General features: G+C 36.4%; 3 protein-coding genes across 3 annotated transcripts; all 3 read right to left on the bottom strand.

Moving 5' to 3' along the window:
- Positions 1–2,894: 2,894 nt before the first annotated feature.
- On the bottom strand, positions 2,895–3,951 carry LOC112317624 (olfactory receptor 52E8). Its single transcript, XM_024574703.4, has one exon. The coding sequence runs from the start codon at positions 3,888–3,890 to the stop codon at positions 2,964–2,966; it is 927 nt and encodes a 308-aa protein (XP_024430471.2). The 5' UTR covers positions 3,891–3,951; the 3' UTR covers positions 2,895–2,963.
- A 7,140-nt stretch (positions 3,952–11,091) lies between these two features.
- On the bottom strand, positions 11,092–12,405 carry LOC128780996 (olfactory receptor 52E8). Its single transcript, XM_053924998.2, has one exon. It carries the CDS (start codon positions 12,342–12,344, stop codon positions 11,403–11,405), a length of 942 nt encoding a protein of 313 aa, XP_053780973.1. The 5' UTR covers positions 12,345–12,405; the 3' UTR covers positions 11,092–11,402.
- Positions 12,406–19,545: 7,140 nt separating this feature from the next.
- On the bottom strand, positions 19,546–23,809 carry LOC112317627 (olfactory receptor 52E8). Its single transcript, XM_024574707.3, has 2 exons — positions 23,797–23,809; positions 19,546–20,803 (listed from the first exon to the last, which is right to left on the bottom strand). The coding sequence occupies exon 2, from the start codon at positions 20,796–20,798 to the stop codon at positions 19,857–19,859; it is 942 nt and encodes a 313-aa protein (XP_024430475.2). The 5' UTR covers positions 20,799–20,803; positions 23,797–23,809; the 3' UTR covers positions 19,546–19,856.
- Between the last annotated feature and the right edge of the window lie 3,347 nt (positions 23,810–27,156).

Below are 27,156 nucleotides of genomic sequence, written 5' to 3'. Positions count from 1 at the left end.
TACAAGTGAAATCATAGGGTACTTGTCTTTCTCACTGGGTTATTTCACTTTACATTTACAATTTATTTGGGAAGGATTTTCTGTATGATGTAAGATAAACAACAAGACTCATTACTTTTTCATACAGCTTTCCAATTGATCCAACTATTTTTATTGAACTATCATCTTTTATCACTGTATTGCAATGTTTCCTCTGCCATAATTCAGGTAAATGTACATTTGTGGCTGTGTTTCTTGGTTCTCTATCCAGTTTCACCGGAGTGATTTTTTTCTATATCTGAACCAAAACCATACTGTCCCAGTTGCTATAGCTTTACATAGGTCTTTGCTCTAGCTTTAGAATAGGTCTTGTTTTCTGGCAGTGTAAGTATTCAAACTTTGCTCTTCAGGAAAAACTTGGCTATTCTTGGAGATATATATGGTATATGGTCTGTGAGTAAGATTTCATTCAAGATAGTCTAGATTATGCTGAGGTAACACCCACCTCTATCCCCAATTTTAGTGTATTAAAAAAATTGAAGTTTTAATTCTTGTTTATACTATGTAACTAATACAGGGTTTGGTGGTAAGAAGGACTTTACTGTAGGCACTCTGGGATCTATTCTGATGAAGCCACCAGAATGTGATATGGCATCGTAATAAAAGGCTCAGGGTAGCCCTGGCTTGGTGACTCAGTGTGTTGGAGCATTGTCCTGTGCACCAAAATGTTATGAGTTCAATTCCCAGTCAGGGCACATAACTAGGTTGTGGGTTCAACACCTAGTCAGTTGGCAGTAAGGGCAGCAACCCATAGATGTTTCTCTCCTACTCCCTCCCCTCCTTTCTCTTTCAAATCAATATGGGCAAGGATTTAAAAAAATTATAAATGACAAATAAATCCTCAAGGTACACAAGATAAGGAAAAAAGAAAATGGGGAAGCACACAATCACTCTTAAATGTTTCCTCTCAGAATTGACACTGGTCAGATTACTTTTACAAATATTTCATTTGCCATAGCAAGTCGCATGGCCGAGTTTAATTGCCAGAGTCTGGACACATAATTCTGCCATGTTCCTGGAATAAAGAGAAAACTGGAAATGTCAGTACACACAAGTAATGTTTAAGTAAGAGTGCCAAACAAATATATTTTTTAATTTTCATCCTCTGATTACTAAAACACATATTTGCAGGTTGTATATTCTCTCTCAAAAGTCTTCAGAAAAATTTCCTTACTGTGATTATTTTATCCAAAGGCTCACATTGCTATAGATAATGATATTAATTTTTGTATTTATTTATATCAGAATATAATATTATTTTTATTTGTAAATGTACCAATAGCTAATCTTGGTTGTCTATTTTGATGAATAAAGTTTTCTTACCTTATCTAAAGTCAGGAGGCTTTGAATATACACGCAAGCTTGATTTACTTTGTCCGATGTCTGTTTATTAGATTTTGGTTTGTTAGATTTTCTCAATAAAAAAAAAAACCCTGTAGTCTATGGATATTTTTAAGCAAAGATGACATAAATATCAATGCTGCCCAATTTACAATATTTTGCTAGATTTAACTACAAGATTTTACAGGTCATCTCATATTTTTATTTTTTATGACATTTTGTGGCCATGCATTAGAATTTCCAAGCTTATAAACAGATAAAAATCAGAAGTTTTAAGTGAAGTGAAAGAGATAGCACAACTCAAGCAGACTCTCTAGAACATAGTTGCAAATAACACGTCCTTTATGGACTAGGTCTATAATTTTCCACATGATTATTTTAGAAGGTGAAAAGAAGTCAAACACATTTCTAGTTTTGTGCAGCTATCTTCAATATATTGGCCCATTATTTGGAATATTTATTGAGTGTTAATAAAAAGTTTCTAAAATGCTCTGACCAAATATATATTAAAATGCAATCCTACAGCATAATGTTCGTAGCCTTAATAGCCTAATTCCTCCAAGTTTCCTTTTTCCCCTTTCTTTGTTCTTATTCTTGTTCAGTTACAGTCGCCCCAATTTCCCCCCATTGCTCTCCCCTACCCCGCCAACCTGCCTCTCCCTTGGTCAGTCCTCACCATTTTGTCCATTACCATGGGTCCTTTATACATGTTCCTTGACGACCCTTTCCCACATCTTTCCCCCGTTATCCCTCTTACAACATAGGATTCTCTTTTTTCATCAGCCTATCACCAGACAGCCATGGTCAACTTAGCACATGGAGAATTAAATTACCTCTTACTTATTGAATATATCTTTTATAATTTTGCATGACTATTCCCTGCTCTCCTTATTTAATTTCTAAATGTATACCATCTTCTGTTTCCTAGAAAGGTGCCAGGAACCAAAATCTTGATCATAATTTGTTATGGAGATTTTTCTGACCCACAGTTTATGCATGTGAAAATGAAAATATTAAGAGTAACCAAATTATAGAATTCACATAAAAATACATGTGTTAATATAAGTAAATTATTCAGAGCAGTATATGCTGATGAGTTAAATAACGTCACTGTTATTATTTTGGTAACCCTGTCACAAAACCTTTCTGCAATCCCTGAACAAATTTTATTCTGTTGCTTTGATATTTCCTCTGGTAATTTAGAAACAGTTCCAATTTAAAAACTACCCTACTTAATAATCTACCTCTTACTAATAGCTGAATTTCAGATGACTCATTTGACAATCCAAAACATCAACTTATCATCTGAAAATTTTGGACTATACTAACTACACTATGTGGTTATCTTGATTATCAAACAATATAAATATAAGCATTTTATAAAAGATGTAAACCTTAAAATTATAACATTATAATCAATACATTTATTATTATTTTTAAACTCAAAGGATTATAGAAATTATCCTTTCACTCAAAGAATTATTTGACTTTGCACCCCCTCTCCTTTGTAGCCCTTCTAATGAGCGTATAGAGAAAATATGAATGTAAAGTCATTCTAACACCACCAATTTTTAACCATCTTTTTAAAAAATCCTCAAAACACTCTCCCTAATCTGCTTGGTCCTTACCCCATAGATTACAGGATTGAGGGCTGGTGGAACTACCACATATAGATTGGCTAAGAGAATGTGGATATATTGGGGGACGTTGTGCCCAAAACGGTGTGTCAAGAAGGAAAAAAATGCTGGTGTGAAAAAGGCTAAGATAACACCAATGTGAGAGCCACATGTGTTGAGGGCTTTAAACCGGGCTTCCCAGGAAGGCAGGCAGAAGACTGCATAGAGGACCCTGGCATAGGAGAGAATGATAAGAAGCACATCTAGTAATAAAATAGATGTATCCCCAAGACCAAATATTATGTTGATTTTGATGCTGGCACAAGCCAGACGGGCAATGCCCATGTGCTCACAGTAGGTATGAGGGATGATATGATGCCCACAGAAGGGCAGCCTCAGGAGAAGAAATACCAGCGGGGCCACCATGCACAGGCTCCGCAGAATGGCAATGCCTGCAATAGTGCTGATGACTTTGCTGGTGAGGATCATGGTATAGCGAAGGGGTTTACAGATGGCAATGTAGCGGTCAAACGCCATGGCCACCAACACAATGCTCTCCATAGCAGTAAAGAAGTGGATGAAGAACATCTGAGAAAGACAGCTTTCAAAAGATATCTTCCTGAGGCTGAACCAGAAGATGCCCAGCATTTTGGGGATGGTGGCTGTGGACAGGCCCAGGTCGATGGAGTCCAACATGGCCAGGAAGTAGTACATGGGCTCATGGAGACTATGCTCAGTCTGGATCACAAACAGGACAGCAGCATTCCCCAGGACTGCAACAAGATACACGAAGAGAAAGGGGAATCCAATCCAAACATGCACGTCTTCCAGCCCTGGGATGCCCAGCAAAAGGAATGAAGAAGGATGGAGCTGGGTCTCATTAGGGATAGACATTCTTTCTGCCACAGGTGGCTGTCGTGCATATCAGAGACAATTATTGGCTTCCAGTAGTGATTCTTGCTCCACTTCTTTTTTTTTCCAGTCTCCTGGCAAAAAGCAAAGTAACTTTGTAATATTCCTATTCTCCCATTCGATGTTATCAAAACTTTTCTGCAATCCTTACCTGAACATCAGATGGTGCTAGGAATCGAGTCAGTCTCAGTCTTCCCCACATCATTACCATTCATAAAAGGTTGAACAAGAACAGAGAGGTGAAGAATGTCCATGAAGTCAATACTGAAAGTAAGGAGTAGAAATATCAAAGGACTTGTTTTTTGTATCTTGTGGTGTTACACACATTGCACTTAATGTACATGAAAAATACTTTAGCATGTGGAATACAACCCATTCTTTTATTGGAAAAATTGAGGACCATTCACATATGCATTATGTATATACATATCTATACATAAATATGTATACATTTGTATGTATATATGTATGTATATATGTATATATATTTGACAGTGTGTGTACCTTTATTTCATTTTAAAATCAAAGGCTACAAACTTACTCTTGATTATTCATTCACCTAAAACTACTTCACATACAAATCCTTAGAAAACAATGTTTCAAAAATGAATGAGTCAGAGGAAAGACATAACAACACCCAGCATACCCTAGATAATTATTACCATAGCTTCCACCTTCTTCATTCAGAACAAAAGTCTTCTTCATTCAAAACATTTTGGATCATGAATAAACATGACAATATTGAAACATTTTCCATAGGGCCTATTAGAGTTAGAGTCAACTTGGAATTATAAAATCTTCTAAATTGAAATGACAGTGTGCTGAGTGTGGGGGTTGAAGTTGGAAGAGGGCATGGGGGGATACATAGTAATAAAAATACAAAAAAATTAAAATAAAATGGAAAAATGTAAAGAAGAAAAAAGAAATGTTCTCATTTTCCATTGAATAAACAAAATTTTACATGTATTTCAAAAGCTTTCTTGGGAGATCTAATCAGGGATGCCTAAATAGGTTTTTTTTGGGGGGGGGGTTGAGTTCTACTGTACTCAAGTCCATCTAACCCTGTTTATACATGGAAAACAAAGTATCACCTTGGATACTTGAGATTGGAGTCCCATAAAGCTGACCTCTATCCCAATCTTGATATTTTCCTGAATATCTCCTTTAAGTACCAATTGAAAAAGAATTTATTAAATGGTTCTTTGCAAGGTAACTAGTTTGTATGGCAAAGTGCTGCATTTATTTTTCCTGAGTTAGTATTTTAAGACAATAAAGAAAGGAAAGGTGTTTTTAACTGATTAACTTTCTAAGTTGAAACAATTTTGAGAACAGTGTGGAAATGATAGTGTCTGGGCCACATGCCTGGATGGTGGGAGAGTTCTTACTGAGTAATACCCAACAGACACAGATGAAGAGAAAAAGCACTACAGCCTCCTTTAATCCAGGATAGGACCAGCCTGTAGCAAAGAATGTGGCCCATCTGGGGCCTACTAGGAGTAGCAGAAAGAAGAGATAATTTGAGACATTAGATACAAATTTAGATAAAAAAAATTTAAATAAGACTTGACGAACACTTTCACAATGCAGTGTGGGAGATAGAAATAAAAAGGTGAAATCTGAATAAAATGTTGCATGATGGTAGCAAAATACAGAAAATACTATGGATGTGGATTAGGACAAAAGGAACTTTATGTAGGGTAACTAGGAACCAAAAACAACCACATTTTTACAAAGAAGCATAGGAAGTTTATTGCAGGTAGACTCACACGGGTGTTTTGAGAACAGGAACCAAAATTATCACAGGTCCTGCCCTGAAGGGTGAGTTCCTGGGTTTAAGACTTGGACTCTGTGGCCTGTACAACCTTCTCTGGATTCTGGAGATCACTGGCTCTGTCTTTAAGTGAAAACTGTCTGGGGCACTCAGTGACCTAGAGCTTGCAGTGGCAGAATTACTATGGTTTTATCCACAGAGGAAAGTCTTTTCCTATTCTCAGCTCTGATTTTCCAGGTGTGCCACCCAGAACTGGCACCCACCTGAGTTCTTAAAGAGCCACACTTCCAAATCAGTTACTGATGAGCAAGCCAACAAGTTACTTACTCATTTCATAAGTATAAACCAATCTATCCCATTAACATATATTCATAGACCCTCAAAACTTTGCCAGATACAGTGATGAGACTGGGCCCAGCATCTTCTCTTTGAGACCATGATTTCTTTTTTTCATTTTTTTTTAATTGTCGTTCAATTACAGTTGTATGCCTTTTCTCCCCATCCCTCCACCCCACCCCAGCTGAACCCTCCTCCCTCCCCCACCTCCACCCTCCCCCTTGATTTTGTCCATGTGTCCTTTATAGTAGTTCCTGTAGTCCCCTCTTCCCACTGTCCCCACCCCACTCCCCCCTGGCTATTAGATTGTTCTTAACTTCAATGAGACCATGATTTCTAATGTCCAGTAAAGATCTTATATCAAACAGACATTTTTTCAGTTATGCACCACGTTACTTGTTACCTTACCATATTCCACACGACCACCTCACCTCTCCCCATGTGCTTTAACACCATTTCATGTCATGTAACTGATAACGATTAATGAGATGAGACTCTTTATAACAGTGGCGTGCAACCAAGGGTGATTATTTTTCACTGAGGGTATATTTGGCAATGTCTAGAAACATTTTTGATTGTTTCTAGACAAAAATGTAACAAAAATGTTACATTTTTTATTGTAACTTCCCTCAGAAACACCATCTGAGGGAAGTTACTGATGTCTAGTGGGAAGATGCCAGGGATGCTGCTAAACATCCTGCAATGCACAGGAAACAGCCCCCCTCCGTAACAAAGAATAATCTCACCCAAAATGTCAGTAATACCACAGTTGAAAAACCTGCTCTACTCCTTTTCATCTTGTCTCTGCCTAATTATGAGTCCCTTGTCATATACTACTAGGAAATGTCCTGAGCTATCCATATATCTTATTTCTCAGCTACCTCTCACCTCCGTCTTGGGTCCTATTAAAATAAAAGAAATGTAAAAATCTCTACTAGTATTCACAGATATGTTTCATGATTTATTAATTCGTGAATTTCTTGTGCAAAAACTTACTTGTTTTTCTCATTTACTAGGCGAGGGAATATGTTTGGTGTCAGGAAAACACAGTCCTTGATCTCTTGATGTTCACATTTGATACTTAGTATAAAGGTGAAAAACTGTAGCTAATTTGATACACAGTTTCTTTTTGCATCTTGTGGGACGCTGGATGCAAAATGATAGGAAGATACATGCATTGATAGATGGATAATAAATAGGTAAACAGAGATGATGTAGATAGATGATTAGATAGATAGATGAATACGTACATACAGGAATGTAAGTGTCCATGATAGTTCATGGGTAGAAAATTTGTAATGTCCAAAGTTTTTCCATGTATTGTTTATCATTTCTCCAACGCTGTATTATACACTCACTTTTCTTCCCTCTATTCTAAATTAGCGTGGACTCTTTCCCTATTTCCCATGCTATTTCAAACAGCCTTAACCATGGATAACAGAGTTTTACCTTGCTTTCCAAATGTTTCTGAGAGGATGGACTTTGAAAACATCATCTGATATCTCTCTTGGTCCACAATTTGCTGACAAGGAATAGGCATTTATGCTGGTGCAGTAGCCCCACTTCCAGGGGGATGGGGGACAGTAGTCTCCCTGGGTTCTTGGGGCATAGACTAAGTGATACTCACTGGAGAGTTCTCCCTCCCTACACTGGCACTATAGGACAAGTCATCTGCTCTTTTTTTTTTTTTCCTCTTGAGGCTGTATCTTTTCTGTTTTCCTAATTAAAAGCCTAAGTTTGTGGTTAATGCCTGACCTATTGAAATGATTATATGGCTTCTTCTTTAAGGAAATGCCCCATCAGTCTCCTATTTTTGTTCTACAACATCTCTGTTGTAGCTTCAATCTGATATGCGTATAATTCCTTACCTTACTCCTCATGAACTATTTAGGTAAAAGACCAGATAATGCAACAAACATGTGGTGTAATGACTCAAGATTCTGGAGAGAAAGAAGCTCAATAAGGTGAGCCTGACTTTTTACCCATTATTACTCCACTAGATGTTTAATGAGAAAGGAAAGGAAAGAAAAGAGACTGACGACCAGAGAAGGGTGAGGCCGCTCAAATACAGGAACATTGCAAAGTTTAGCTTCAGATAAGAGTCTTCGGTGACCCCAGCCCCCAGACATATAAGTGAAGAGACTAAGTTGGGATCATGTACCCTGCCTACTGCAGTTTCCAAGTTGTTTAAATCAATCTCTTCTGTTTGAGCCACCCCAACTGAGGCAGTATGTTTTGTACAGGAAATGAGAGCCTTCCCTGGTATGCTTTTTCTGAATTCCTGACTTATTTAATTGTAGGCATGACAAAGTATTTTATTTGTTGTTTTACATTAAGTTTTGAAGTTTCTTAAACACAAGAGTACAAAATAAAGAGAAAATTTTCTACCTTAAATTACGTTCCACCTTAATGAAATCCAAACCATGTGTCATTGGTTTGAGAGCCATGTATAGAGACAATGACTTGTGGGCCTTAAGGAGATTGAAGGTGACAGCAGAAGAAAAATGAGGAAGACAGAATTGAGCACTTAAGTAAAGGGGATGTTTTGTACAGAGAGAGAGAAAGTTTGGTCAAACTGTTGCCTTCAATAACATGGAAAACAAAAAAAAATTATAATGAATTGTGATTTAGCTAAAGTGATCAGCAGGCTAAATGTCAAAGGTGTCCAATAGTCTCTTTTATCTAGACATAATAAAAATTGGATAGAGACAAATGAGTGAAGATCAAATTATTTGGTTTTAAAACACTCAAAAGTGTTTTTGTACACTAACAATGAAATATCAGAAACATAAATTAGGGGGGGAAATCCCATTTGCTATAGCAACAACAACAACAAAAAAGAAACTAAGAATAAACCTAACCAAGGATGTAAAATACCTGTACCTAGAAAACTATACAACGCTGAAGAAGGAAATTAAGGAAGACACAAACAAATGGGAACATATACCTTGTTCATGGATTGGAAGAATTGACATCTTCAAAATGTCCAAACTACCCAAAGCAATTTATAGATTCAATGCAATCCATTTTAAAATACCAAAGACATATTTCACAGATAGAGAACAAACATTTCAAAAATTTATATAGAAACATAAATGACCCCAAATTGTCTCAGCAATTTTGAGAAAGAAGAACAAAGCAGGAGGGATCACAATACCTGATATCAAGCTGTATTACAAGGCCACTGTAATCAGAACAGTCTGGTACTTGCTTAAGAACAGACACATAGATCAATGGAACGGAACAGAGAGCCCAGAAATAAACTGAAGTCTCTATGGTCAATTCATATTGGACAAAACGGGCAGGAGCATAAAATGGAGTCAAAATAGCCCCTTCAATAAATGGTGTTGGGAAATCTGGACAGCTACATGAAAAAAAAGAATCTCAACCACCAACTTAACACCATACACAAAAATAAATTCAAGATGGATAAAAGACTTAAATATAAGTCATGACACCATAAAAATCTTAGAGGAGAACATAGGCAGGAAAATTTCAGTTATTCCACCCAACAATATTTTCACTGCCATGTCCCCTAGGGCAATGGATATAAAGGAGAGAATAAACAAATGGGATATCAACAAATTAAAAAGCTTCTGCACAGTTAAAGAAAACATCAGCAAAATGAAAAGTGAACCAAATATATGGGGAGATGTATTTGCCCATGATACATAAGGCAAGGGTTTGATCTCCAAAATATATAAAGAATCCATATGACTCCACACCAGGAAGACAAAATATCCAATTAAAAAATGGGTACAGGACTTGAACAGACATTTCTCCAAGGAGGACATTTGATGAAGTCTGATTTGTTTATCCTTCCTCTAGGGAATGTATTGGTGAAAATATTGCTGGGTGTAATATCTGAGATTTTCCTGCCTATGTTTTCCTCTAGGACTTTTATGGTGTCGGAACTTATATTTAAATCTTTTATCCATCTTGAGTTTATTTTTGTGTATGGTGTAAGTTGGTAGTCGAGTTTCACAAGGAGCAGTCCAGATCTCCCAACACCACTTGATGAAGAGGCTATTTTTACTCTATTTTGTGCTTCTGCCCCTTTTGTCAAATATTAATTGACCACAGAGGCATAAGTTTATTTCTGGGATCTCTATTCTGCTACATTGGACCATTGTGAATTTAATATGCTATGTTTATTGATGAATTATGAAGAATACATTTATGTACTTATTGACAGTTCATGTGTTTTAAAATGTATGTACAAAGTTTCTCTATTTTCAATTGAGTAATTTGACTCATTTTAAAATTAAGTTGTTATTATTTATATATTTTAATGTAAATTCTTTATCATATACATGATATGTAATTATTTTCTCCCAGACTGTAGCTTACCTTACCATTTTATTATTAGTCTTTGGAATAAAAGATTCTTTTAAATTTTTTTTAATGGTTACATGGAGGTTTTTTTTAATTTCAAGAAAGATAATAAAGAATCAGGAAGGCAATTTTGAGTTTTAGTTTTAACACTTATCCAAAGACAGTGAATGTGATACTAAGCACTTGACTCATTCAACAACTGTTGCCTCGTGCCCCTTAGGTGACAAGCATTGCTCAATGCCTGGGATAAAGCAGGGCACAGACCCCGCCCATGTGAACGTCTTAGTGGATTAGTTTTACAAATTCTTTTTGTTTGAGGATATTCTGTGGACAATCATAGTATCAGCTAAAAATTCTTAAAGCTCTTTTTTTTTTAAAAAAACATATGATCTCACCTTTAACTGGAACATAATCAACAAAAGAAAAAAGGAAACAAAATATAACCAGAGACATTGAAATTAAGAACATTGTAACAATAGCCAGAGGGGATAGTGGGGAGAGGGGTCTATAGGAGCTACTATAAAGGACACAAGGACAAAATCAAGGGGGAGGGTAGAGGTGGGGGAGGGAGGTGGGACTAGCTGGGGTGGGGTGGAGGGAAGGGGAGAAAATGCAGACAATTGTAACTGAATAAAAATAAGATTCTTTTAATTTTAATAAAGTCCAATTGATCATTCAAAATATTTGTTTGCTATTGTAGTCTTATCTATAACATTTTGTCACCAATATTACAATTTATTTTTAAAATATACTTGTGGCTTTTCTCTTTAACTCTTTGATCAATTGTAGGTTAATTTTCTCTATAGTGTAAAGTAACAGTCTAAATCCAACTTTTAGGATGAAGGTACAAAATGTCCCAATCCAATATTATCATTAATGTACATATTATTAACTTTAATTAATAAAACCTGCAACTCAAAGATAGTTAATGTTATTGGTCTCAATATTCTTCTTTGTCTTCCTTCTTTTCTACTTGGTTAGCCATAAGCTATCTACTTGTTACAGGGCAGGAAACAAGAGTTCTATTTAAACCTTCCAAGAGCTCTGACTGCTTAGCTATCTGTCTTGAGGAAAATCCTCAGAACTCTCTCTCTAATCTGCTTGGTTCTGACCCCATAGATTAGAGGATTGAGGGCTGGTGGGACAACCACATAGAGGTTGGCCAAGACAATGTGGGCATATCGAGGAATACTGTGGCCAAAGCGGTGTGTCAAGAAAGAGAAAAAGGCAGGTACAAAAAATGCTAAGATAACACCAATGTGAGAGCCACAGGTGTTGAGGGCTTTGAACCGAGCCTCCCAGGAAGGCAGGCAAAAGACTGCATGGAGGATCCTGGCATAGGAGAGAACAATTAGGAGCACATCCAATAATAAAAGAGAAATGTTGCCAAGGCCAAACAATATATTCACCTTAATGCTGGCACAGGCCAGACGGGCAATGCCCATGTGCTCACAGTAGGTATGAGGGATGATATGATGCCCACAGAAGGGCAGCCTCAGGAGAAGAAATACCAGCGGGGCCACCATGCACAGGCTCCGCAGAATGGCAATGCCTGCAATAGTGCTGATGACTTTGCTGGTGAGGATCATGGTATAGCGAAGGGGTTTACAGATGGCAATGTAGCGGTCAAACGCCATGGCCACCAACACAATGCTCTCCATAGCAGTAAAGAAGTGGATGAAGAACATCTGAGAAAGACAGCTTTCAAAAGATATCTTCCTGAGGCTGAACCAGAAGATGCCCAGCATTTTGGGGATGGTGGCTGTGGACAGGCCCAGGTCGATGGAGTCCAACATGGCCAGGAAGTAGTACATGGGCTCATGGAGACTATGCTCAGTCTGGATCACAAACAGGACAGCAGCATTCCCCAGGACTGCAACAAGATACACGAAGAGAAAGGGGAATCCAATCCAAACATGCACGTCTTCCAGCCCTGGGATGCCCAGCAAAAGGAATGAAGAAGGATGGAGCTGGGTCTCATTAGGGATAGACATTCTTTCTGCCACAGGTGGCTGTCGTGCATATCAGAGACAATTATTGGCTTCCAGTAGTGATTCTTGCTCCACTTCTTTTTTTTTCCAGTCTCCTGGCAAAAAGCAAAGTAACTTTGTAATATTCCTATTCTCCCATTCGATGTTATCAAAACTTTTCTGCAATCCTTACCTGAACATCAGATGGTGCTAGGAATCGAGTCAGTCTCAGTCTTCCCCACATCATTACCATTCATAAAAGGTTGAACAAGAACAGAGAGGTGAAGAATGTCCATGAAGTCAATACTGAAAGTAAGGAGTAGAAATATCAAAGGACTTGTTTTTTGTATCTTGTGGTGTTACACACATTGCACTTAATGTACATGAAAAATACTTTAGCATGTGGAATACAACCCATTCTTTTATTGGAAAAATTGAGGACCATTCACATATGCATTATGTATATACATATCTATACATAAATATGTATACATTTGTATGTATATATGTATGTATATATGTATATATATTTGACAGTGTGTGTACCTTTATTTCATTTTAAAATCAAAGGCTACAAACTTACTCTTGATTATTCATTCACCTAAAACTACTTCACATACAAATCCTTAGAAAACAATGTTTCAAAAATGAATGAGTCAGAGGAAAGACATAACAACACCCAGCATACCCTAGATAATTATTACCATAGCTTCCACCTTCTTCATTCAGAACAAAAGTCTTCTTCATTCAAAACATTTTGGATCATGAATAAACATGACAATATTGAAACATTTTCCATAGGGCCTATTAGAGTTAGAGTCAACTTGGAATTATAAAATCTTCTAAATTGAAATGACAGTGTGCTGAGTGTGGGGGTTGAAGTTGGAAGAGGGCATGGGGGGATACATAGTAATAAAAATACAAAAAAATTAAAATAAAATGGAAAAATGTAAAGAAGAAAAAAGAAATGTTCTCATTTTCCATTGAATAAACAAAATTTTACATGTATTTCAAAAGCTTTCTTGGGAGATCTAATCAGGGATGCCTAAATAGGTTTTTTTTGGGGGGGGGGTTGAGTTCTACTGTACTCAAGTCCATCTAACCCTGTTTATACATGGAAAACAAAGTATCACCTTGGATACTTGAGATTGGAGTCCCATAAAGCTGACCTCTATCCCAATCTTGATATTTTCCTGAATATCTCCTTTAAGTACCAATTGAAAAAGAATTTATTAAATGGTTCTTTGCAAGGTAACTAGTTTGTATGGCAAAGTGCTGCATTTATTTTTCCTGAGTTAGTATTTTAAGACAATAAAGAAAGGAAAGGTGTTTTTAACTGATTAACTTTCTAAGTTGAAACAATTTTGAGAACAGTGTGGAAATGATAGTGTCTGGGCCACATGCCTGGATGGTGGGAGAGTTCTTACTGAGTAATACCCAACAGACACAGATGAAGAGAAAAAGCACTACAGCCTCCTTTAATCCAGGATAGGACCAGCCTGTAGCAAAGAATGTGGTCCATCTGGGGCCTACTAGGAGTAGCAGAAAGAAGAGATAATTTGAGACATTAGATACAAATTTAGATAAAAAAAATTTAAATAAGACTTGACGAACACTTTCACAATGCAGTGTGGGAGATAGAAATAAAAAGGTGAAATCTGAATAAAATGTTGCATGATGGTAGCAAAATACAGAAAATACTATGGATGTGGATTAGGACAAAAGGAACTTTATGTAGGGTAACTAGGAACCAAAAACAACCACATTTTTACAAAGAAGCATAGGAAGTTTATTGCAGGTAGACTCACACGGGTGTTTTGAGAACAGGAACCAAAATTATCACAGGTCCTGCCCTGAAGGGTGAGTTCCTGGGTTTAAGACTTGGACTCTGTGGCCTGTACAACCTTCTCTGGATTCTGGAGATCACTGGCTCTGTCTTTAAGTGAAAACTGTCTGGGGCACTCAGTGACCTAGAGCTTGCAGTGGCAGAATTACTATGGTTTTATCCACAGAGGAAAGTCTTTTCCTATTCTCAGCTCTGATTTTCCAGGTGTGCCACCCAGAACTGGCACCCACCTGAGTTCTTAAAGAGCCACACTTCCAAATCAGTTACTGATGAGCAAGCCAACAAGTTACTTACTCATTTCATAAGTATAAACCAATCTATCCCATTAACATATATTCATAGACCCTCAAAACTTTGCCAGATACAGTGATGAGACTGGGCCCAGCATCTTCTCTTTGAGACCATGATTTCTTTTTTTCATTTTTTTTTAATTGTCGTTCAATTACAGTTGTATGCCTTTTCTCCCCATCCCTCCACCCCACCCCAGCTGAACCCTCCTCCCTCCCCCACCTCCACCCTCCCCCTTGATTTTGTCCATGTGTCCTTTATAGTAGTTCCTGTAGTCCCCTCTTCCCACTGTCCCCACCCCACTCCCCCCTGGCTATTAGATTGTTCTTAACTTCAATGAGACCATGATTTCTAATGTCCAGTAAAGATCTTATATCAAACAGACATTTTTTCAGTTATGCACCACGTTACTTGTTACCTTACCATATTCCACACGACCACCTCACCTCTCCCCATGTGCTTTAACACCATTTCATGTCATGTAACTGATAACGATTAATGAGATGAGACTCTTTATAACAGTGGCGTGCAACCAAGGGTGATTATTTTTCACTGAGGGTATATTTGGCAATGTCTAGAAACATTTTTGATTGTTTCTAGACAAAAATGTAACAAAAATGTTACATTTTTTATTGTAACTTCCCTCAGAAACACCATCTGAGGGAAGTTACTGATGTCTAGTGGGAAGATGCCAGGGATGCTGCTAAACATCCTGCAATGCACAGGAAACAGCCCCCCTCCGTAACAAAGAATAATCTCACCCAAAATGTCAGTAATACCACAGTTGAAAAACCTGCTCTACTCCTTTTCATCTTGTCTCTGCCTAATTATGAGTCCCTTGTCATATACTACTAGGAAATGTCCTGAGCTATCCATATATCTTATTTCTCAGCTACCTCTCACCTCCGTCTTGGGTCCTATTAAAATAAAAGAAATGTAAAAATCTCTACTAGTATTCACAGATATGTTTCATGATTTATTAATTCGTGAATTTCTTGTGCAAAAACTTACTTGTTTTTCTCATTTACTAGGCGAGGGAATATGTTTGGTGTCAGGAAAACACAGTCCTTGATCTCTTGATGTTCACATTTGATACTTAGTATAAAGGTGAAAAACTGTAGCTAATTTGATACACAGTTTCTTTTTGCATCTTGTGGGACGCTGGATGCAAAATGATAGGAAGATACATGCATTGATAGATGGATAATAAATAGGTAAACAGAGATGATGTAGATAGATGATTAGATAGATAGATGAATACGTACATACAGGAATGTAAGTGTCCATGATAGTTCATGGGTAGAAAATTTGTAATGTCCAAAGTTTTTCCATGTATTGTTTATCATTTCTCCAACGCTGTATTATACACTCACTTTTCTTCCCTCTATTCTAAATTAGCGTGGACTCTTTCCCTATTTCCCATGCTATTTCAAACAGCCTTAACCATGGATAACAGAGTTTTACCTTGCTTTCCAAATGTTTCTGAGAGGATGGACTTTGAAAACATCATCTGATATCTCTCTTGGTCCACAATTTGCTGACAAGGAATAGGCATTTATGCTGGTGCAGTAGCCCCACTTCCAGGGGGATGGGGGACAGTAGTCTCCCTGGGTTCTTGGGGCATAGACTAAGTGATACTCACTGGAGAGTTCTCCCTCCCTACACTGGCACTATAGGACAAGTCATCTGCTCTTTTTTTTTTTTTCCTCTTGAGGCTGTATCTTTTCTGTTTTCCTAATTAAAAGCCTAAGTTTGTGGTTAATGCCTGACCTATTGAAATGATTATATGGCTTCTTCTTTAAGGAAATGCCCCATCAGTCTCCTATTTTTGTTCTACAACATCTCTGTTGTAGCTTCAATCTGATATGCGTATAATTCCTTACCTTACTCCTCATGAACTATTTAGGTAAAAGACCAGATAATGCAACAAACATGTGGTGTAATGACTCAAGATTCTGGAGAGAAAGAAGCTCAATAAGGTGAGCCTGACTTTTTACCCATTATTACTCCACTAGATGTTTAATGAGAAAGGAAAGGAAAGAAAAGAGACTGACGACCAGAGAAGGGTGAGGCCGCTCAAATACAGGAACATTGCAAAGTTTAGCTTCAGATAAGAGTCTTCGGTGACCCCAGCCCCCAGACATATAAGTGAAGAGACTAAGTTGGGATCATGTACCCTGCCTACTGCAGTTTCCAAGTTGTTTAAATCAATCTCTTCTGTTTGAGCCACCCCAACTGAGGCAGTATGTTTTGTACAGGAAATGAGAGCCTTCCCTGGTATGCTTTTTCTGAATTCCTGACTTATTTAATTGTAGGCATGACAAAGTATTTTATTTGTTGTTTTACATTAAGTTTTGAAGTTTCTTAAACACAAGAGTACAAAATAAAGAGAAAATTTTCTACCTTAAATTACGTTCCACCTTAATGAAATCCAAACCATGTGTCATTGGTTTGAGAGCCATGTATAGAGACAATGACTTGTGGGCCTTAAGGAGATTGAAGGTGACAGCAGAAGAAAAATGAGGAAGACAGAATTGAGCACTTAAGTAAAGGGGATGTTTTGTACAGAGAGAGAGAAAGTTTGGTCAAACTGTTGCCTTCAATAACATGGAAAACAAAAAAAAATTATAATGAATTGTGATTTAGCTAAAGTGATCAGCAGGCTAAATGTCAAAGGTGTCCAATAGTCTCTTTTATCTAGACATAATAAAAATTGGATAGAGACAAATGAGTGAAGATCAAATTATTTGGTTTTAAAACACTCAAAAGTGTTTTTGTACACTAACAATGAAATATCAGAAACATAAATTAGGGGGGGAAATCCCATTTGCTATAGCAACAACAACAACAAAAAAGAAACTAAGAATAAACCTAACCAAGGATGTAAAATACCTGTACCTAGAAAACTATACAACGCTGAAGAAGGAAATTAAGGAAGACACAAACAAATGGGAACATATACCTTGTTCATGGATTGGAAGAATTGACATCTTCAAAATGTCCAAACTACCCAAAGCAATTTATAGATTCAATGCAATCCATTTTAAAATACCAAAGACATATTTCACAGATAGAGAACAAACATTTCAAAAATTTATATAGAAACATAAATGACCCCAAATTGTCTCAGCAATTTTGAGAAAGAAGAACAAAGCAGGAGGGATCACAATACCTGATATCAAGCTGTATTACAAGGCCACTGTAATCAGAACAGTCTGGTACTTGCTTAAGAACAGACACATAGATCAATGGAACGGAACAGAGAGCCCAGAAATAAACTGAAGTCTCTATGGTCAATTCATATTGGACAAAACGGGCAGGAGCATAAAATGGAGTCAAAATAGCCCCTTCAATAAATGGTGTTGGGAAATCTGGACAGCTACATGAAAAAAAAGAATCTCAACCACCAACTTAACACCATACACAAAAATAAATTCAAGATGGATAAAAGACTTAAATATAAGTCATGACACCATAAAAATCTTAGAGGAGAACATAGGCAGGAAAATTTCAGTTATTCCACCCAACAATATTTTCACTGCCATGTCCCCTAGGGCAATGGATATAAAGGAGAGAATAAACAAATGGGATATCAACAAATTAAAAAGCTTCTGCACAGTTAAAGAAAACATCAGCAAAATGAAAAGTGAACCAAATATATGGGGAGATGTATTTGCCCATGATACATAAGGCAAGGGTTTGATCTCCAAAATATATAAAGAATCCATATGACTCCACACCAGGAAGACAAAATATCCAATTAAAAAATGGGTACAGGACTTGAACAGACATTTCTCCAAGGAGGACATTTGATGAAGTCTGATTTGTTTATCCTTCCTCTAGGGAATGTATTGGTGAAAATATTGCTGGGTGTAATATCTGAGATTTTCCTGCCTATGTTTTCCTCTAGGACTTTTATGGTGTCGGAACTTATATTTAAATCTTTTATCCATCTTGAGTTTATTTTTGTGTATGGTGTAAGTTGGTAGTCGAGTTTCACAAGGAGCAGTCCAGATCTCCCAACACCACTTGATGAAGAGGCTATTTTTACTCTATTTTGTGCTTCTGCCCCTTTTGTCAAATATTAATTGACCACAGAGGCATAAGTTTATTTCTGGGATCTCTATTCTGCTACATTGGACCATTGTGAATTTAATATGCTATGTTTATTGATGAATTATGAAGAATACATTTATGTACTTATTGACAGTTCATGTGTTTTAAAATGTATGTACAAAGTTTCTCTATTTTCAATTGAGTAATTTGACTCATTTTAAAATTAAGTTGTTATTATTTATATATTTTAATGTAAATTCTTTATCATATACATGATATGTAATTATTTTCTCCCAGACTGTAGCTTACCTTACCATTTTATTATTAGTCTTTGGAATAAAAGATTCTTTTAAATTTTTTTTAATGGTTACATGGAGGTTTTTTTTAATTTCAAGAAAGATAATAAAGAATCAGGAAGGCAATTTTGAGTTTTAGTTTTAACACTTATCCAAAGACAGTGAATGTGATACTAAGCACTTGACTCATTCAACAACTGTTGCCTCGTGCCCCTTAGGTGACAAGCATTGCTCAATGCCTGGGATAAAGCAGGGCACAGACCCCGCCCATGTGAACGTCTTAGTGGATTAGTTTTACAAATTCTTTTTGTTTGAGGATATTCTGTGGACAATCATAGTATCAGCTAAAAATTCTTAAAGCTCTTTTTTTTTTAAAAAAACATATGATCTCACCTTTAACTGGAACATAATCAACAAAAGAAAAAAGGAAACAAAATATAACCAGAGACATTGAAATTAAGAACATTGTAACAATAGCCAGAGGGGATAGTGGGGAGAGGGGTCTATAGGAGCTACTATAAAGGACACAAGGACAAAATCAAGGGGGAGGGTAGAGGTGGGGGAGGGAGGTGGGACTAGCTGGGGTGGGGTGGAGGGAAGGGGAGAAAATGCAGACAATTGTAACTGAATAAAAATAAGATTCTTTTAATTTTAATAAAGTCCAATTGATCATTCAAAATATTTGTTTGCTATTGTAGTCTTATCTATAACATTTTGTCACCAATATTACAATTTATTTTTAAAATATACTTGTGGCTTTTCTCTTTAACTCTTTGATCAATTGTAGGTTAATTTTCTCTATAGTGTAAAGTAACAGTCTAAATCCAACTTTTAGGATGAAGGTACAAAATGTCCCAATCCAATATTATCATTAATGTACATATTATTAACTTTAATTAATAAAACCTGCAACTCAAAGATAGTTAATGTTATTGGTCTCAATATTCTTCTTTGTCTTCCTTCTTTTCTACTTGGTTAGCCATAAGCTATCTACTTGTTACAGGGCAGGAAACAAGAGTTCTATTTAAACCTTCCAAGAGCTCTGACTGCTTAGCTATCTGTCTTGAGGAAAATCCTCAGAACTCTCTCTCTAATCTGCTTGGTTCTGACCCCATAGATTAGAGGATTGAGGGCTGGTGGGACAACCACATAGAGGTTGGCCAAGACAATGTGGGCATATCGAGGAATACTGTGGCCAAAGCGGTGTGTCAAGAAAGAGAAAAAGGCAGGTACAAAAAATGCTAAGATAACACCAATGTGAGAGCCACAGGTGTTGAGGGCTTTGAACCGAGCCTCCCAGGAAGGCAGGCAAAAGACTGCATGGAGGATCCTGGCATAGGAGAGAACAATTAGGAGCACATCCAATAATAAAAGAGAAATGTTGCCAAGGCCAAACAATATATTCACCTTAATGCTGGCACAGGCCAGACGGGCAATGCCCATGTGCTCACAGTAGGTATGAGGGATGATATGATGCCCACAGAAGGGCAGCCTCAGGAGAAGAAATACCAGCGGGGCCACCATGCACAGGCTCCGCAGAATGGCAATGCCTGCAATAGTGCTGATGACTTTGCTGGTGAGGATCATGGTATAGCGAAGGGGTTTACAGATGGCAATGTAGCGGTCAAACGCCATGGCCACCAACACAATGCTCTCCATAACAGTAAAGAAGTGGATAAAGAACATCTGAGAAAGACAGGTTTCAAAAGATATCTTCCTGAGGCTGAACCAGAAGATGCCCAGCATTTTGGGGATGGTGGCTGTGGACAGGCCCAGGTCGATGGAGTCCAACATGGCCAGGAAGTAGTACATGGGCTCATGGAGACTATGCTCAGTCTGGATCACAAACAGGACAGCAGCATTCCCCAGGAGTGCAACAAGATACACGAAGAGAAAGGGGAATCCAATCCAAACATGCATGTCTTCCAGCCCTGGGATGCCCAGCAAAAGGAATGAAGAAGGATGGAGCTGGGTCTCATTCGGGATAGACATTCTTTCTGCCACAGGTGGCTGTCCTGCAAGTGGAACCTAATCAACAAAACAATCAAGCCATCAAAGTATAACCAGAGATATTGAAACAAAGAACAAACTGACAGTAGCCAGAAAGGAGGGGAATAGAGGATTATTGGGAGAAAGGGGGAAGGACCAGCAAGGAACATATATAAAGGACACATGGACAAAGGCAAAGGGGGTAGGATCGAGGGTGGGAGGTGGTGAGTGGGGGAGGGGAGAAATGGAGACAACTGTACCTGAACAACAATAAAATATAAATAAATAAATAAACAAATAAATAGAAAAAAGGAAGTGATACTTATGTGATGTGGCAAGCATGATAGCTAAAACTCTGTTGGTAATCATTTTGTAATGTAGAAATGTATTAAATCAACATATTCTACACATTGAACTTACATAAGGCTAGGCATCAATTATATCGCAATTCTTTTAAAAAATGATGGAAAAAAGATTAAATACACTCTTCACATTCTGCTAGCCTCTCCTGAACATCCTGTGGAACCAAGAATACAGCCAGGCTACCCTGATACTTCTTTCTTTGATAACATAGCAATCTAATATAAGGAAAAGCAGGCAGAATGGAGATTCTCGCAGTAATGGAGATTCCAAGTCTGGAGTATAGCCAGAAATAAATGGAAAGAATAAATTCAATATCTGATAGTATTCCACATATTTTTGCTTAATGTGCACTAAGATTTCATTGTGATTAGTAATCTAAACTATTCTTCTATTAGTAAATCTAAAAACTCCAAAATGTAGAGTGCATATTACTGTGTGCATGAGTGCATGTGTGTGTGTGTTTATGCATTTTTATGTGTGTCTGTGAATACTAGAAAGCCTGGTTCTTAGAGAAGAATAAACAATTTATCTTTGTTTATTCATATGCCTGAAAAAATTTCTGCCACATAAAAGTTCTTAATTTAAAAATGCATAAACGGATTGATTGATTAAGAAGATACAGAACAGTTAGCAATTTTATAAAATTAATAACCGTTTAGATCATAATTTGCTTCTGGAAAAATAGTTCCATCAGATTTAGGAAGTGAGTAATAATAAGAAGAGATAATTGACAAAGAATATTTTGTAGTTATGGTGAAACATGAATTAAGAGATCATCTTAATCAAGATAAGCATACCATTTAGAAAGTGCATAAGTAATCTCATCCAGTAAAGAAACTGTCCAGATATAAGTCAGGTAGGAGGGGGAGACTAAATATTCTGGGCTAGGCAACTTTCTAATATATTTATGCTTTTTATTCATGGGAAGAGGGAAGAATCACTTAGGATATGCTAAAATTTAGTTCTTACAAAGATTCTATCTTAGTTGTCACGTCTTTATGTATGAAAAGATGAATTATCAAGTAATTTTGTGTTGTAGCACTTATCCAGAATATGTGGAAATTCTGAACTTATAGTAAATTAAACATTTGAAGCAAACAGGGAGAAGTTTATTGCTGTATAATTTATTTGGGAAACGTAGTCATACCAAAGATGTTATAGTGGTTGAAGGTAATGTGTACAATTATGCAGAAAACTTTGATTCAAATTTAGGAATACTTGTATGTTGGGGGAAGTCAGAGTTGAGAGCCTTCCATCAGATATGAAAGTAAGTACATCCTCCTTTAAACTCATGTCAAGGAAAATTCCTTTCTAACTGTGCACATTTGAAACCCATGACGATCAGCAATAATGAGAGATAATTTTGCAACTTGGAAAATTCTATCAGGAAACATATATTGTGTATATGTCTTTGTGTGTGTAGAGTTGGACTGCTAGGGTTGGAGAAGAGACAACTGAAAGTTCTCAATTTTGTAATTTGAAAATTATCAAAGATAATAAATATTCTGTCTGTAAGTAGTGAAGAATATATAACAAGTGGAGAAGTGACTCCTCTATGTATCAGAATTTCACATACCCTCAAGGAGATGACTGAGTAGTAAAGGAGATAAAATTATATAGATGATGTTTGAAAATTGTATTGTAAGCACTATGCAGAAGTATGCACACAATGTTGTAGGTGAAGAGGTGGGTCAAGAAAAATTCCAGGGAAGAGGTTAGGTTAATATTAAGACAAAGAAGAAAATAAACTTTATTCTAGGTGGAACGAAGAGCAAGGACAAAGTGGAAATGAAAGCACAGTGACCAGTCAAGACATAAAAAGGGAATCTGTCATCCTCTCAATGACCTCATCCAGAAATTCAGTAGATTGATGATGAGACTCTTGATTGTCTGGTGTCTTGATCGCTCTTGGTGTTTCATACAGCACAAACTTTTAAAATAAAACATGATTACACTGCAAGAAAATCAACTTACCCCATTTCTTTATGTGGATTTTCTAGGAGGGCTTGAAAATTGATACTTCCCTCCTCTCTGAGAGAACACTTCTAGTTGGTAAACGTTTATAAAGTAACCAATCATTAATCACTCTATAATGTATACAGACCTATTATTTCAACTTATATTGATATATCCTCCAATCTCTGCTGGGTTTATCAATAAAACTTTGTCCCCGGCACTCATTTGACCTCCTACCTCTTAGGTGATACCTGGGATTATTAAGTATATCCAGCTATTCAGCAGTGATTTCCTCAATGTGGTATCTTCTCACTCTATGTTATTCCAGCAACCTCTACCACACATCAAATATCCACATTCCCATTTCCTGCAGCTGATGACTATAAGAGGAAGATATAATGTACACTTTCTTTCTCATCCTTGCTTACTCTGAAGTCTCATGGCCATCCCACCATCCTTTTATCAGATGCTTCAGCATCTTAGCCTTAGGTCTTATTTTCACAAAAGTCTATCCCTCAGGGCCATGTTTCATGATTCACTTATTTCTGACTTCATCGTTCAAAGCATTTTTTGATCACCTTTACTATATTTAACACAGTTCTAGAAAATAGAGAAAATTAGTCCTTGTTTTCCATCTTTTTATTTACATCTGTGCACCTAAGTGCAGGGTTAGAAATGATACCTATGTTGATACTGGGTATATTGGTGTATCTCCTTTCGTATCAGTTTTCACCTTTTCATTTTGTATGTGAAGTTATGCACAGTCATAGGTCTGTGCATAATACAGGTAGGTAAAAGTGTAGTTTCAGGAGCTGATGAGTGTGCATTCTCTCTTCATCTCATTTTCCTTATTTTCACTTTTCCTCCATCTTTCCTTACTAGCTTGGTATAAGATTATAACCTTTTGCTATTTTTACAACCTAACTATAATATGACTTACCTTGGTCTCCAACTCTCTAAGAAAACTCCATTAACATTTTCTTGCCATGCCCTTTATTACGCTGAATAGAAGGTATTTATGTTTTTATTACAACCCTACTTCCCCCAGGGATGAAAACTAATAGTGTCTTAAAGATACAGTCTCAGAGAACTGTCTTTGTCTGACCTATCTGGAAGCTCTCAGGAAATTCCCTCTCACAGGATGCATCTTTATTTGGCCTGACTCAACTCACTGACTGTGGACAGCCTTTTCCCTGGGCTATTAATCAAAACAATCAATAGAAATTGTTTATCATACCAACTTCTTGAAGAAGGAATGAGAGTTGGAACTGGGAACAGTCTGACCAAAAAACTTTTTATTGTTGTTCAAGTACAGTTGTCTCCATTTTATCCCCTCCACTCCCCCTGCCCCACCCATCCCTGCCTCCCACCCTTGATCCTACCCTCTTAGGCTTTGTCCATGGGTCTTTTATACATGTTCCTTGACTGACCAAAAAGTGTAAAAGCACTGACTGGTTTGGCTCAGTTGGTTGGGTCTTGTCCCCAAAAGCAAAAGGTCACAGGTTCAATCCCCAGTCAGGGCACATGTCTGGGTTGCTTGTTCTGTCCCCAGCTGGGGCACCTACAATAGGCAACTGATTGATGTTTCTCTCTCACATGAATGTTTCTCTCCCTCTATTTCTCCCTGCCTTCCCCTCTCTCTAAAAACAAATAAATAAAAATCTTTTAAAAAAACTTAAAAGACAAACTTGGGGAATAAATTGATCACACAGAATTGTTCAAAGTTCTAAAGTATTCCTAAACTAAAAAGCCACACACATGTAAATTACTATGCATGGGTCCAGTGAAGACCTGAGAAATCTCTAATCTGTCATCGCTGGTTGACCTTGAGGTAATAATATTAAAACATCGAATGTGGCTCATTCTACTAAAAAATATGTGGTAAATTCAAAAAGTAGTTTCACACACACACAGAGAGTGAGGTTTGTTGTTTATGTTACAGAATGTACATTTTTTCTTTTTTATTGAAAATTTTTGAGTGACATTTGTTAATAAAATCATACATGTTTCAGGTGTACAATTCTATAATATATCATCTTTATATCATATGTTCACCATCCCAAGTCAATACTCCTTCCACCACCATTTATCCCCCCTTTACCTCTTCTACCTCCCATGTTGCCCATCTTATAATCATCATTGCGTTTTCTGTGTCTATGAGTTTGTTTCTTTGCTAATCCCTTCACATTTCCCACCCTGTACATATGTTTAATAAGAAAACTTCAGAAAAATATCTCTATGTATAAAGATAAAAACAACAAAATATTAGCAAACCAAATCCAACATCATATTAAAAAGGATTATACACCATGACCAAGTGTGACTGTCCTAGTAACACAAGGTTTGTAACACAATATAACAGAAGCAATTGATGCATTATATAACATTAATAAAATGAAGGGAAAAATATGATCCTCTCAGCTGATGCAAAAAATTGACAAAATCTAACTCTGTTTTGTGATAAAAAACACTAAACAAACTAGAATTATAAGAAAACTCCTTTAAAATGATAAAAGGAATTTATGGATTAAAAAAACTACAGCTCATGTCATATTCAGTTATGAGATTGAAAACTTCCTCCCTAAAATCACAGACAGGAAAAGGATGTCTCCTTTTTCCCTCTGCTATTTAACATTGTATTAGAAGTTCAAGCCAAAACAATTAGTCAAGAAAAAGTCATTCAAATTAAGGAAAAAGAAGTAAACTATCTCTATTTGTGGATGACACAATCTTATAAAAAATTATATAGAATTCACAAAAAATCTATTAGAGCTAATAAACAAATTGAACAAAATTACACAAGATCAACATACAGAAGTTAGTTGTATTTCTATATACCAGCTATAATCAATCTGAAAAGAAAATTGAGAAAACAATTTCATTTACAACAGCACCAAAACCAAAAAATATTTGGGAATACAGTTAACCAAGGAAGTGTAAGATTTATACACTAAGAGCTATAAGACACTGCTGAAGGAAATTTTAAAATACCTAAATAAGTGGAAAGTCATCCTATGTTTATGGATTAGAAGACTTAATGCTGTTGAAAATTCTTCCCAAAGTGATCTATGTTCTCAATGTAATCCTTATCAAAATTTTAATGTCCTTTTTTGCAGAAAAGGAAAAGCTGATTCTAAAATTAACATGGAATAGCAAGGGGCCCTGAATAACCAAAACATCTTTAAAATAAAAAATAGAGTTGGAGGACTAACCCTTTCTTACTTCAAAACTTATTACAAAACTATAGTGTTCAAAAAAGTATACTGGCATAACAATAGACTTTCAGAAGAGTGTAATAAGATTGTGACTTGAGAAATAAATCCATATGTGTACGGTTAATGACTTTGGACAAGGGTGCCATGACCTTCCACTGGGGAAAAGAACCATTGTCAAAATGGTTCTTTCTATCCACATAAAAAGAATAAAGCTGGAACCTTAACTTATACCATATACAAAAAATAACCCAAAATGGATCAAAGATTTATTTATAAAAATTGAAAAAATAAAACTCTTAGAATAAAATATAAGGGCATATCTTCACAACACCAAAATCAGCAATGATTTCTTATATTGGACAACAAATGCAAAGCAATGAAAGAAAAATACATAAATTAAACTTCATCAGTATTAAAATTTTTTGTGAATCAAATGACACTATCAAGAGACTGTTAGGACATAGATAGTGAGAGATAACCTGAAAATAATATATGTGATATAGTCACCAGAATAAAGAAATCTTATAATTTAACAATGTAAAGACAAACAATTCAATCTAAAAAAATGGGCAAAGAATTGAATAGACAGATATTCAGATAATCTGAAAATAATATATCTGATGTTAGTCACCATAATAAAGGAATCTTATAACTTAACAATATAAAGACAAACAATTCAATCTCAAAAAATGGGCAAGGAATTGAATAGATATTTCCTTAAAGATGTACAAAAGACTATCATGCCCATGAAAAAATGTTTAACATGATTAGTTATTAAAGAAATGCAAATCAAAAACTCAATTAAACACCATTTGGCGCCCACTAGA

Source organism: Desmodus rotundus, chromosome 5 (genome assembly GCF_022682495.2).
Source record: "Desmodus rotundus isolate HL8 chromosome 5, HLdesRot8A.1, whole genome shotgun sequence".
Lineage (NCBI taxonomy): Eukaryota > Metazoa > Chordata > Mammalia > Chiroptera > Phyllostomidae > Desmodus > Desmodus rotundus.
Note: the sequence above shows the minus strand (reverse complement) of the source record. Positions and strands in the feature narration are given on the sequence as shown.